Below are 13976 nucleotides of genomic sequence, written 5' to 3'. Positions count from 1 at the left end.
CCAACATACTTCCGGGTTTGCAGAAAACCCGTTATACAGGTAGGTGGATTCTTTTATCCGATTTCTGTCCATTGTCTTATTTTTTATGTTCACGTTAACTTACGCAGCGTGATTTAAAACGCCTGTTATCCATACTATTATAATACGTGGACATACTTGCCAATATTGTTCTTTGAAGCACGGTTTCGCGCATGCTCAGTAGGGATATGGTGATGACAACGTTTCCCAATTGTTGCCAACAATTTTGCATTAAACGAGAAACGCCTGCTCAAACTCTATTGTCATTGTGTTGTCTCATTATATAAGGACACTTTTAATCGGTAGAGCCGTGTTTACTTTTGAGAAACACGTTTTGTACAAGTACAACACAGTAGTCAGATATCAAAGATACTTACTAAAACAACTCTTTCGCCTTCAAGGAAAACCTTCCATTTCTTACAGTTACTTACCATCTTTACACCGTTTTTTAATATATAAATACAAACAGCGATTGAGACACTTCTTTAATATACTTAGTTGGTAATTTAATAATAAAAAAAACTACGTTACACGAAGACGGGAACTATCTTGACGACCGAGTTAACGATCTTTAGCGGAAGTCGCACTAGCCGTTGACTTGATGAATGATTGACAGCTGTATCAGCCAATCAGCGAACTGATACGGCATAGCAACACTGTGGTTATTGGTCAAGGACAGAAACAAGTGACCAATCATCTCACAGGAATCATATTTTTACTGTATTCTCCATGAACTTACACCACTGGCCATGAGAGTGTAGTTTTATGAATGAAAATCAAGCAGGTGAAGAGTAGAAAGCCTTTACTGGTTATTGTAAAACTGTGAGTAGAGAAAAATGTTTGCACGGATGATTTTTATGTAACCCAACATGCTCAGCATTATTAACTTTTCCGCCACTGGGAAAAGTTGTTAAATCCCTGCAGTTTACAGCGCCACCTCCTGCCAGTGTGCAGGTGGTTACCAAATATTTATTCATATAAATTAACATATATTTGTTGTCCAAAGTGGTAAAAAAAAAAAACGTTATAAAGCTATCATTATACTGTAAATACACACTGCTTGTATTACAATATTTCTTGAGTTTATTGATGTTGATAAAAATGTACTTCTATTAATAATTTCAAATCAAAACACATGGCATACTCCACGTGGGATAAGACATTTCAAACAGCAGCCAGGTCCCACACACTGGTTCTGTCAGTCACAATATAATCAAACACTTAACAAATATTCATTTAGGCATGCAAAACAAATGTACACTCAATACAGCACAGGTAATAAAATCAAAATAGAGTCACTGATGTAAGATTTCTAATAATGAATGACTTTGGATATACAGGTGTTCTCAAAACAAAATATCAGTCAGATTACGCTCACACACTAATACAAAACACTCAACAACAAACTAAAGAAAATAAAACAGCAATACTGTTTTTACTGTAAAATATCAAACAACGTACAGTACATTCGACCATAACTACATTCAGTACTGACCCTCACTGTGTGGTCACACGTTTGGATTAGAGTATGTCAGTGGTATGATAATCACGATGATCCTCACACTTTTAAACTGTGACACCCACAGAGACGAACTGCTAAAGTGCTGCCATCTTTAATACATTTCAAGTGACCGCAATCAAGCAATAAATCAACACGTATCGGGGCTTACACTGTATGTCCAATACACTTTAAAGCCCATACGTTAAAAAATGTTCACGATTATATTAACAGGTGAAAAAGGTACGATTCATCACTTAAACAAACAAGATAAGGTTTCTCTTTGTGCAAAATTTCTGTCTCAGATTCATTAATGGACAAACTCAGTCAGCCTCAGGTATTTCATTTGATTCAGAGGAAAATGTAAAGACAGAGCAACTACATATGATCATAAAGCACAGCTACGCAACATTAAAAACAGTGGGGTTTTTTACAGAGCCGTCCACAACTGAATGTGCCTTTGAAATGTAAGTACTCAGCAGTGGTACGACCAGCCTCAGCGCTCACACTGCTCATGTGAAACTTGACTTGAAACTAGCAAATGTCTGACTGCATGTGGCAATCTCACAACTGCTAAGATCGGTGTGTTATTGCGTGTGCTAAGTGACAGTCAGCTTGTAAAAAGGAAAACAAAATCAGACATCGAAACACTGTAAAGTTGCTGGTGAAGTAACATCAAACTGCATCTGCTCGTGCAGTACTTGAACACAGTAATATTGCAAAGTCTCATTACTTGATGGCGTTAAAAAAGCCTGAATGTCTTTGCATCTGTAAAAATTAAAAAAAAACATTTTCAAGTCAAAAGCTGTTAATTTTGAAATTCAAAGCTGTAAGACTTGCAAATACTATATTTCAATAACGGTTTTGTCCCACGTTACAGACATATTAAAAAGGTTCTGTGGTTTTAAATAGCTGTTTGATACTGATAGGAAGGTATCTAGTGAGGGAACAAAAAACCTACAGAGAACATAACTTCAGAGGGGATGATAGCAGATGCAGTGTGTGTCCTTTAAAAGTATTTTACATGATTGAAAATACACAGGTTTGTATAGCAGTACAACAGCTGATTGCTGTATAGAGGAGCCCTGCTGGAATGCATGCAGTAAAAGTGGGTGCACTTGAGGGGGAGACTGGTTTGGCAGGTCAGTCAGGTTGAAGGATAATCACTGGTGGTGTGTGGCGGGGGGGTGAGGTAGATTTTGGCAGGTCACCGGGGCTTAGAAATGCCATTCCTGTCCATGAAGTCTTTAAGCCTGGTGGGAAAATCTGTCATAACTCCCGTGGCGCCCAAGTCAAACGCCCTCTGAAAGTCCTCCTCGTCATTCAGCACCCAAATGTACACCTGAAACCAGATGCAGACGCAGGACTCGGTTAAAAACACACACATCAAACAGCCGAGGGAGTCACACAGGGGGAAGGAATGCTTGTGTGCTCTGACAGCAGAGTTAGTGGCCACTCAAGCCTATTTTTGAACGAGTATGAATGATGGACATTTCCTAGTAACATCTCTTAACTAACACTACAACACAAAACAACATGGCTCAACAAGCAGCTCTCAGAATGCACACAGGCTCATTTTGTAGCATGGAAAGTTTTTCAGTCATTTTTAGAAGTAAAGACAATACAGGGGAAGTTACTAGAGATGCTCTGATACCATTTCTTCCTTCCCAATACCGATTCCAAAACCTGAACTTGCTTATCACCCTCTCATACCACAGGCAACTGTTCATAAAAAAAAGCCTAAAAATCTCATTTAGGGAGCTTTGCTACTTTTTCCTCCTGTTTATGTATTTCTTGTCCTTTCTTACTACTAAAGTCATGACTGTTCGCTGGACTGGACCTGCGTCAGTCTTGACAGATTTTGCACCTAAACTAGCCACTGCATCATAACATCTTGAACAAGCACATGATTTTGTTATAGATTACTACTGTTTTGCCAAAAAAGAAAAAGAAAAGACAGTCATGATGGAGATGTGTTTTCATTTTTAATGGCATATAGCCTAAAGCAAATGGCACCATTTGCCCCCCACGAGCACCGTCTATATTTACAGCCCTGCTATTAACCCTGTATGGATGTGACTTGATTACTATCATGTTGTATGACATGGCTCAAGTTAAACTCTTTGTAAAACATGAACAAATTCCAAAGAAATTAACAACTTGCTGACATTTTGCTAACGGCTCATGCTTCACTATTTACTGGAGATTAATTCCTCTCCGTCTCTCTGAAACAATAGTTGTCAGTGGCTGAACAGCACAACAGTGACAAAGAATTTATTCATGGGAAAACCTGTTTTATCCAGGTGTGAGACTATTTTAGTTTATTATTAAATTGTGTAGTATCAGATCAGCACTTTGATTTGGGTACTCGGTGATAACCGATCCTGCATTTTTGACAGTATCAGAGGTATTTCTAATATTGAAAGTAGTATTGAAAAAACTCTAAAAAGTAAAGTAGTCTAATAGCACTGTATATGTAGATATTTTTTTTAACTATGCACATGTCAACACTGTTGTGAACAAAAACTTTATCTGAGCTCTCAGGTTATATTAAGAGTTAAAGTGAAGAGTGATAAATTGATTTTGACGGGAAGTGGCCACAGGGGATGGGACGAATCACAATTTTATTGCTGATCTCAATATAAAACACTCATAATAAGTTGATTCCATCATTAAAATAATTGTGAATATCGTGTTAAGCAGCACCTGAAGAGACTGCCAGGCTACTAACAATAAAACAGACTCTGTGAGAACAGGCTGCAAACACACCAACTTTAAAAAACGCAAAAGGTCTTAATCAATCACTGGCATATTTCATATCAAAAGATTTGATGCCAAATAGTTGAATAGCCTGGCTTTTTAAGATTAAAAGATGTGTTCTCTCTTTGTTTGTTAAAGACATGCTGTGCAGGATTTTCCCAAAAAGCAATGTATCAGGTCAAACAGAAGTAATCCCTCTCAATCATCACTTAGGACCCACTACAAGTCTGCCGCTGTGTATTTTTCTGCACAGACTCTGCCCTCTGCCTGTCTTCTATCTTCTTGGCGTGTACCTTTACAGCGCTAAGGTGACGTCAGGGCTTTATAAAAAAGGTAGCAAGCAGGTGCTAGACTGTAAGCAGCAAGCATTCAAGACACACAGTGCCAATAAACGAAAGTATAGCAAGGCAAAACACCAAATGAGTTTTGCCGGCGAGCGTGTTTACAAGCAGTAACAGACAATCTTGCAGAGTACACCTTTAACTAAATGTAGAGGTTTTTTCTCTTTTGTGAAGACTACTATAGAGGCTACATAACAGCAGCATTACCTGTATTCCCCTGGCAGTTAGATGCTCAAACAGAGCTTTCCTCATCAGCAAACTGCAAGAGAGAGAAAAAGACTCATCTGCAGGGGAGAAACTGCAAGTACAGCGAAGCTAGAGAGGAGTATAGTTGCACAGTTGTAAAAAGTTTTGCATTAATCATGATCACACTGTATGTGTGTATTATATGGTAATAAGGCATCAGAATTCTTTGCAGTGTCCCTGTTTAACAAAGCATCAGCAATTCTCAAAAACACAAATAAAGAAATACATAAAAGCAGTCACAACCCAAAACACAGACATTAAAAAAGCACATACAGTTGTACAGACTTAAATTGACACCCACAGATGGAGCTCCTCTGAACTTAAAATAAAAAGGACAGAGAGATCTCAGATATTTAGACAAGTTAGTGACTTACGTGTCTGCTAGCCAGGTCATGATTCGCTGACTCCTGGTTAATCTGTTGGGATCCTGTAGTCTGTAAAATCACACAAAAAGTAGAAAAAAAAAGTCAGAAAAGTTGCATCAAACTGACGTAGTTGCCACAGACTTGACAAAAGAAGTGTTCTCAAATGTGATAGGGGGTAGAAAATTGTGTTAAACAATCAATGCTCCTCCACTTTTGCATTACAAGTTATTAGAGGTGCAAAATGATCACGTAAAGCTAAATTTACTCTCATCAAATACAGCCCACAACAGCTGGAAGTGTGTTTGAGGGGGAATTAGTAAACAGTGCAAGATAAATACTGTAGCGGCCTCAACAGGAGCGCAGTAAAGGAAATCACTTGATCCTTCACGAATGTCTGTCACGTATAATCTGCTCTATGACCTTGATCCTTATGATCCACTAACTTACACTCTCTTAGGGTGTGAATGTTTCTTTTAATGACCTTATTAGTGAGTGAGATCATCTTTCAAACAGTACTGTGGCCCAGATAACAGAGACAAAAAGGACACACTGCGAAGAATGAACAAAGTGTAGTGGGTACACCTGAGCCAAGGAAGTCAGGTTACCTCTTTGCTGCAGTAATTAAAAACCTAAATAAGAATTAAATACATTTAATTACAGACAACAAAGTCAAAACATGTGAGCAACTCAAAAGATTAAATCAAACCAAAATTATGAACTCATGAACTCTAAACTTCAAAACAAATGTCCTGACCTTTCAGTCACATCTTGTGGCTTTCATCAGCACAGAGTGTTGCCTCAGACAGTTAATTAAGTATGAAACCTCAAGGTCATGTGGTAACCCCGAGCTCTGCTCAAGGTTTTCCCTGGTGTTTGATGTGACGATGTGTCTATCTGCTGATGAAGGCCACAAGATGTGACTGAGAGGTCAGGACATTTCCCAGTAAATAGACCACATCCTAAAATTTTTGTAAAAGAGCTGGTCCACAATGAACTCACTTCCACAAATTGGTCACTCTGAAGAAGACGGTGTAACCATCTGAATTTTAACTATAAATGGGAGTTAAATTGATGCATTAAGAAAACATTTTTCCTCAAGATAATTATTGAGTAAAAGCTAAAAAGTGTTGCCAATGTCAATTTAACATTTTTAGATATGATTTTAAACTACTGAGTTGTGATAAAATGAGTGCTCAAGTTTTTTCATGACTGAAGCTGCTTACAGCACTTGAGGTTGACGCATGCTGCCGACGCTCACCGTACATCTCTTGGAAACTGTATTTTCCAATACATCTCTCATTTGATCCTATTTGTATGTGTATGGGGCTTTTCACACTGCATTATCTTAGCCCCTTTTCACACCCAGGGTTAAGTAAAGCCCAGGGCTGCACGATTCACACTGCATTTTTACTAGCCCCGGGTTAAATGTCTGTTGGAACATGTGACTAATGTTTAGGATGAGGCGTGGCTACTCTTAAACAGCAAGTGGCAGCATTAAATTGTCACCATTAGCAGGGCTTTATGTGAGAGCGGCCCTGAAACATCACAAAGAGAGAAAACGGCAGAGAAAGGAAAGACTGGAAAGAAGGCCTCTAATGTTTTAACTTTTAGTACATCTGTTCCAATGATATTGTAGTTTGAAGATAGCTAGTTTGTTAGGTACCTCTGGTTTCAGTTAGTAGTGGTTACCATGACGTGACGAAGATGTGTGATTAAACAACAAAAATTTGATAGAAATTCCATTAGCTCACCCAAAACTTTTAACCTCGTGTTCAGTCAGTTTTCAGGGGATAACCCATCAAACTAGAGGCCAACCCTGCTCTGCAGCACGACCAGCAAGCCCTAGGCTAAAATCGGTGTTATCCCACTTTGGAATGTACCAGGATTGTGCCAGTGTGTAAGCTTTCTTAACTCCAGCTCACTCAGCCTGGGGCTACATGCAGCGTGAACAGGGCTGATGTATGTATGTATACCTACTTGGTGATAATGGAGGGCATGGGGATCTCCAGAAACTGCTCTTTGAGGGGAACAAACGGCAGAAGGCCTGTGTAGAAGAGGCCTAATAACTGCAATACTCTGGGAAGGCTGAACAACACTGGGATACGAGGGTTCTGCAAAGAAACAAATACACAACCAGGATTTATGGTCAATTTCCTTCAATTCAGTTGCTAATGGTGATAAGTGATGCCTGAAATGTACTCAGCAGTGGAAAGACCTACTTTATATGACAGATTTAGTACTTGTATTATAAAGTACACACATCCTGCTTTCAGCAGTGCCTTATTCATTTCAATAGAAGGCCTGCTAGATGAAAACAATACTATTGCTGGTAGCAAGTGCTTTTATTGAGGGAGAGTTCCTGGATTGATTGTGCTGAAGGTAAACTGAATAATAAATGTACCTCTTTGTAACACTTCTTTACAATCTGGTTGCTGGCGTTGCCCCAGACCGTCAGGTGCTCTCTGTCGTACTCAACGACCAGCTCAGAGACCTGTGGAGATAAAAAAAAAGGTCATTACTCTGACACTGGGATGAAGCACAGAGTCCTTAGAGTTAGTTTCAGTGACAACCCATTCATGTACACCTTTTGATAAACCATGAGACAACCACTAATGCCTCTTCTTTAAAGGAATACTTCACGCAGTATAATCCAAGTCTCATTTACTCACATCAGTTGTATGCTCTGTACTTGCCAAACATATGCATTTTTGCAAAAACATTACCATATATAACACTTCTGTCTCACACATGCACAAATAGTGAACCTGCAATTCATTAGAAATGTTCTGTTTTTCTGACATTGCTTCATACATTATCAGTTTGGGGTTAAAGTCTTCCTTTAAGGACAAAAACTGCAGCTTAAAATCTGTGACTAGCACTGCTGTTAAATAAACACAGCATGGGAAATTTGCAAACAAACAGAAAAAGAGAGTGAAGGTTAAAGTACCAAAAGAAAAAAATAGGACACACACACACACACACACACACACACACACACACACACACACACACACACCTTTTTGATGAGTGTGTCGTTGTTGACCTTGATGTCAATGTTGACAGGGGTATTGGGAAATGCTTCAAAAACGTCCCTGAGGAGAGGGATGCGTTTGTCCTCTCCTCCCTCACAGAAACACTCTGCACAGACAAGGACAAGTCAGAAACACAGACGGCTTCAGATTATACTCAGCAGGGCTGACAGGGGCACACTGGCCCTAGTGTATTCAACATTTCAACTGTGGCCAACAGCTTGTGAAATAAAAATATGTCATCTGTCAAAGGTCAACGAAAACATTCATTCATGTTGCCAAATTAATTGATCCACTGTTCAGATTAACTGAAAAATTTAAATAGGCACAATAATTGTGTATTGGTTCCCATACTCAAACACACATCACTGAAAACTGAGGAGCACAGCCTACTGAAGTTGCTGATATGCATCTGTATGTGGGCGGTGTTAGCTTTGTAGTTATTACACCAGTCATGGATATGTGATGCTCACCCCTCTGAAAAGTTACACCCAGCTTGCAGAGGTACGGAGGGAGCTCCTGCAAAGAGCACACAGCAGTCAGTGGTGAGCAGACAAGAAATACAGTCTTTAGACAGTCTGTGAGGTCAGGTTGGGTCCAGAGGTGTCATGAGTGTGACTAAGGGGTATCTGTAGTTAGTGACTTAACTGAAAAATAACTTTTTGTCATATATGCTAAAACTGTCACTGCATCATATTCGTCTGCCTGCTCTTTTGCCTTGCAGTGCTTTTAATAGCCTTACTGCACTTGAACGAAAACATCCAATCAGAGCAGAGGAGTCTTTTAATGCAGCTGTCAATCGCTGCTCGTGAATTGCAGTCAAAATGCCAAACTAGGCAGCAGTGGTCAAATATAAATCAAGATACTGTCATGTACTGTTTGGCTGTAAAATGAGAAAGTTTGTGACCTGGCCACCATGTTAGAAACAGTCGAGTTGAAACAAAATACCACCCACCAGCTGGTACAAACTTTCACTTTACAGATAAACAGTACACTAAAATATGTTTCTAAAAACATTTTAGGCGAGAAATAGGCAATGTAGTAACATAATCTTGATTCATATTCGATTAGCACTGCCTCGTTTGACAGTTTGACCTTAGTTCACAAGAAGTGACTGATATGATATGATATGGCTCTGATTGGTTGTTTTCCTTCCTTTCGCAGACTGTGGGTGCTTTTCATTACATGCATTCATAACTTGTCTTCTCGCTTTTCTCACTCATGTCTCTTTCTCTTGTCTTCACTTCACCAAGTACGGATGTTAGGTGAGAGATGTGAAGAAGAGACACGAGGAAGGAGGAGCCAAAGCTGCCGAAGGGGAAATCCTTGTTTCCATAGCATCAGCCTTAAGTGATGTCAGTTGCTGTGCCACACGTGGAGGTACGGCTTTTATATTTCTTGTCTCCTTGAGGTGCATTTAAGGGATTGTAAGATCCTCCATGATGGCAGAGGGGTACCAATTTTCAGGTCACAGGAGGAGAGGACACAAGGAAGCTTAGTTAGCCTAATGACAAGCACCTTATCTGTCTCATGTACTTCTGTGAGGATGTGGTGGCAGTTTCAGCCAATATGAAAACCAACTGTGGCTATGATGACAGTTAATATAAAAGAAACAGAAAGGCAAGGACACATCAAAGCACGAGTAATCTAAGGAACTGCTTCTCTCCTCTCTGTGAATCTAGTCTAAAGTTACACAAATTTCACATCGGTGTAAAATTATTTAAGGTTTCTCAGAAAAACAAAGATCTTGGTTCCATTTTCCATAACAAGTGTGAGCCATCAAAGATGTTTAGAACAGAACGGAGCAGAAATCCTGAGTGAGCAACAACTAATCCGTTAACTAAAAATTTCAGGATCTGTTTTAATCAGGCAAAGGTTGATCATGTGACATGTCAGATGACTTGGTGTGGACTTGACCTGACCTGACCAAAACACATGATCCATCAATGCTGTTACCTCATTTAGAGAAGTCTATGTAGAAACACAAGATGCAGCTTCATCAATAGATCAATTTTAATGAAAGTGAAGAATCATTATGAGGCACTATTATGTTGACCTCTTGGCCTCTGTTACCTTTAACATGTTAAAAGGGGGTTTTCTTCTAAACAAACAAAGGTTGTGTTCACATTAAGTGTTAAATGTTAATAATGATAAATTACTAAAAAGGTAGTTATTTCTCCATCATGTATAGAAACAGGATGACATAGCAGAGCAGTAACTCACAGCGTAGCACATGTCAGAGATGCGGGCGTTGATGCCTGAGGCCCTCTGCAAACACGAGTCATGTGACACAACTACCTGTTCGTCTTTCGTCAGCTGGCAGTCCAACTCCAGCATGTCTGTGCCAAGATCCACAGCACTGTGTAAACAAACACACAATACACATACTATATTTATCACTATACATGGAAGACTCTGTTTACTTAACAATAAATTCAATTTAATGAAATCATAAAGCAGTTCAAATCAAATACATCAAATACATTGATAAATCAGTCAAACAACCCCAGCAGTTTATCATCTGACGCTCTGACATGAATCTAAGGCATCACTGCCTGTGTGCTGGGGTGTGGATAACCAGGCAAAGCCGGACGCACAAAACTGACAGAGATCACAAACAAAGCTTAGATGACTCAAACTGCCCACAATCACAAGTACAAGCACCAGTTATGTTTCACACGTACACGCAAAGGTCAAAGAGCTTTATCATTGTGACTAAGGTTTCTACTTACTGCTTGAAAGCTGCCATGGTGTTTTCCAGGTTTTCACCTGCTCCTGAAACATAAAAGTAACCCTGTTTATTGGAAGCACAGCAATAAATACACTGTAAAACCAAAATCATGCAAAACAATATTGTAACAGCCCAACCAGAGGTGGATAAAGATGCCAAAGTATAAACAATAGGTCTATTTTTTTTTTAGAATTTTATTTATCTAACAGGGACAGTACACAGCTACTTGGCCACACCAGAGTTAGCTATAAGCTAATTTTCATCTGTAGTCCCTGGGCAGGAAACAGAGAAATTCCTCTGCTAAAACACACTATTATATCAGAAACACAATTAAAAATTGCTGAAGCCATTGTGTCATGAAAATGACTATTGATGACTATCAATAGTCATTTTCATGACACAATGGCTTCAGCAATAACAATAGCAAAACAACACAACATCAAATCATTGCAACAATAACAACAGCAACAACTATTGTTATTTTATTGCTGTTTCTTGTATTTTCGGGTTGTTTTTTTTTTTGGCATGCCTAGTTTTTAACTTTTTAATTTTTTAAATTCTTAATCTGACTCTTTCTCCTTGACTGCTGTAACACTGGAATTTCTCAATTGTGGGATCAATAAAGGTGTATCCTATCTTATCTTATCTTAACTACAATACTAAGATGTAGCAAGATTTCATAATGTTAGATCAAGCGTGTGAGTTCATGTGTGATGGGTGCATGACTGGGTTGATTTTAGCCATGATTTCATCTTAAATTTAAAACCAAGAAACCTGTGGCACTGTCTTGTCTCACTTGGTAATAAGTTCAAATAGTTTGTCACTCTAACAGAGACTGATCTACCAAACTCAGTAGGTCTGTGCTGTACTGTTTGGTGTCAGCAAGGCACCCAAAGCTGTCAAAGGTCTTATAATCACAACTATGTCACAACTATCCAAATATGATGATGATGCTACTGTATTCAGACAAGAGACTGAGAAAACTGTAGTCACTGACAGTTGAAAGGGCCAAGAAATGAACACGAGGCTCAAAATGTAAATAACGCTCGTCATCTTCACATGCAAAATAACTACCTGACTAACAGGTACGCCAACTATTGAAAAATAAGTTGCTTATTCTGTAACGAACTGGGGATAAATTGTCACACACCCTTTAACTTCATGGGGATTTGACAGGAAATAAAATCGAAGATTATAGATGCTGTAATCAGTATTTGTGCCACAGACTCACCACCTCGATGAGAAATGTGCCTGCTGAGGAAAGCCTCTCGCTTCCTACGGTATAAAAGATTTGGGCATTTCAGCAGCAGGGCAGAGGTGAGCACGTAGCCCGTTACCGTTGACAGGATGTACACAGCAGCACACATCTCCTATCAGTCTGCTGGAAAACAACACAAACACTCATAGTCAATATCTCCAGGGAGGCAGGATTTCAACAAACAAATATCGAGCAGAGTCTAAAAAAATCTTTCAGGCTCAGCAGGAGTAGAGCTTCCACTGATAACTATTTTCCCCTTTATTTACAAAAAGAAAATAAAGGTGTTTACTTAGCCTGACCAACAGCTAAACCCCCAACGCATTACATTTAAATTAATATAAATGGAGATAATAAAGTCTTGCAGTCAAGTATTTGTGTCAACTAACCACATCAAATCTGTGTGAGATACAAGACTAGTTGTGCCTCTATAGTAGATGCCAAGCACAAAGTGAGGCTGTGGTGTTCATGCTGACATTTCCCCACCAACAGTCATTAATAAATTAGCTTATATACACAGTTATATACTCCATCAGAAAAAGGCTAGTCCTACAGAGCAAATGATCCTGCCATCAAAGGGGACAGATAGCCACAGACAGCACATATCAGCTACTATTTTAAATGTATTGTATTGTCACCGTTTACTCTCATTTATTGCCAGTGTGACTGTTTGAGCTCACTCAGCGTTAGAGACATGGTTTAATTCATATGACATGTTGACTAGACAACAATAAGGACCTATGTCTCCCTGACAATACACAGTTTCAACAACTGTCAACATGACAATAACGGTAACCATCTTACTGACGATAGCGTACTAGCTTCACGAGGCTAACGTTAGCTGAGATGGGGTCGAATTTACAAAATAAAATCTTACCTTTTTCATCAAACTGTGTGTATAAGTGTGGTATGAGTCAGTTAGTGTCCAAGTATCTGTACAGTCAGCCTCTTTGAATGAAGATAACCTAATGAACTGGTGGCTCCTCTTGTGCTCCACTCAGCTCACAGCTGTCTATGACAATTCACCGGTTACTGTCTGCTATGCGCATGCGCAATCCCCTCCTACCCTCAAACGCATATTTGCCAAAGGCAACAACAAAGGCACTTCCGCCCTGATATTTCAGAATAAAAGCGGAATTTTGACAAAATCATAAACATTCAATGCTGTGTTTCTCTCTAATTTTCTTTTAGAGTGAGATTAAACTTTGTTTTTCCCAGTGTGTTATTTATTCCTCTTTATTCACTTTGCTGAATTATTATTAGTTATTATCAGTTAAGTAATACTACCCCAGTCAAGTGTTTTTCTCTTTCTTTTTTATTCCTCGTTAGGCATGAAAACAGTTTTTTGAAGCTCATTTTTAAATCATGCATTTTTCAAGATTTATTTTTTAAATGTCCATCTGGGTGAACAGCATGAATTTGTGTTTTCAAGTCAAGAAATACATATTATATTATCTATAATATAATAAATATAAATAGTATTGTATAATTATATTATAGTATAACTTAATTAGAATTGTATATTTTTACCAGTAGATGACCCTAAATCCTATACATTTCACCTTTAAAAAGTAGGCTATGTTATTCAAAAAGTATGTCATGAATCAGTTCATTTATCTTCATTTCCTGAATCAAAAATTAATGTTATTCAGCAAGTCGACGCTTAATCCCCCAGATCTACTTTGTTTGAACCAGTCCAACAGCATCCAGTTTAGGAGACAGTTGCAGGAGAC

The 13976-nt window shown here is 38.8% G+C and overlaps 1 protein-coding gene across 2 annotated transcripts; it reads right to left on the bottom strand.

The window, feature by feature from the left end:
* Positions 1–829: 829 nt before the first annotated feature.
* gdpd1 (glycerophosphodiester phosphodiesterase domain containing 1) lies at positions 830–13294 on the bottom strand. 2 transcript variants are annotated; one of them, XM_033630397.2, is made up of 11 exons: positions 13121–13294; positions 12220–12366; positions 10990–11032; positions 10481–10616; positions 8731–8776; positions 8245–8366; positions 7630–7719; positions 7206–7339; positions 5238–5297; positions 4825–4876; positions 830–2858 (listed from the first exon to the last, which is right to left on the bottom strand). In XM_033630397.2, the coding sequence occupies exons 2-11, from the start codon at positions 12353–12355 to the stop codon at positions 2724–2726; spliced, it is 954 nt and encodes a 317-aa protein (XP_033486288.1). In that variant the 5' UTR covers positions 12356–12366; positions 13121–13294; the 3' UTR covers positions 830–2723. The 2 variants fall into 2 exon arrangements, with proteins under 2 accessions (XP_033486288.1, XP_033486287.1); XM_033630396.2 differs by having other exon boundaries at positions 831–2858; positions 12220–12369; positions 13121–13293.
* Positions 13295–13976: the final 682 nt, after the last annotated feature.

Source organism: Epinephelus lanceolatus, chromosome 4 (genome assembly GCF_041903045.1).
Source record: "Epinephelus lanceolatus isolate andai-2023 chromosome 4, ASM4190304v1, whole genome shotgun sequence".
Taxonomy (NCBI): Eukaryota; Metazoa; Chordata; class Actinopteri; order Perciformes; family Serranidae; genus Epinephelus; species Epinephelus lanceolatus.
The sequence above is the reverse complement of the archived record's forward strand: the minus strand, read 5'-3'. Positions and strand labels throughout refer to the sequence as shown.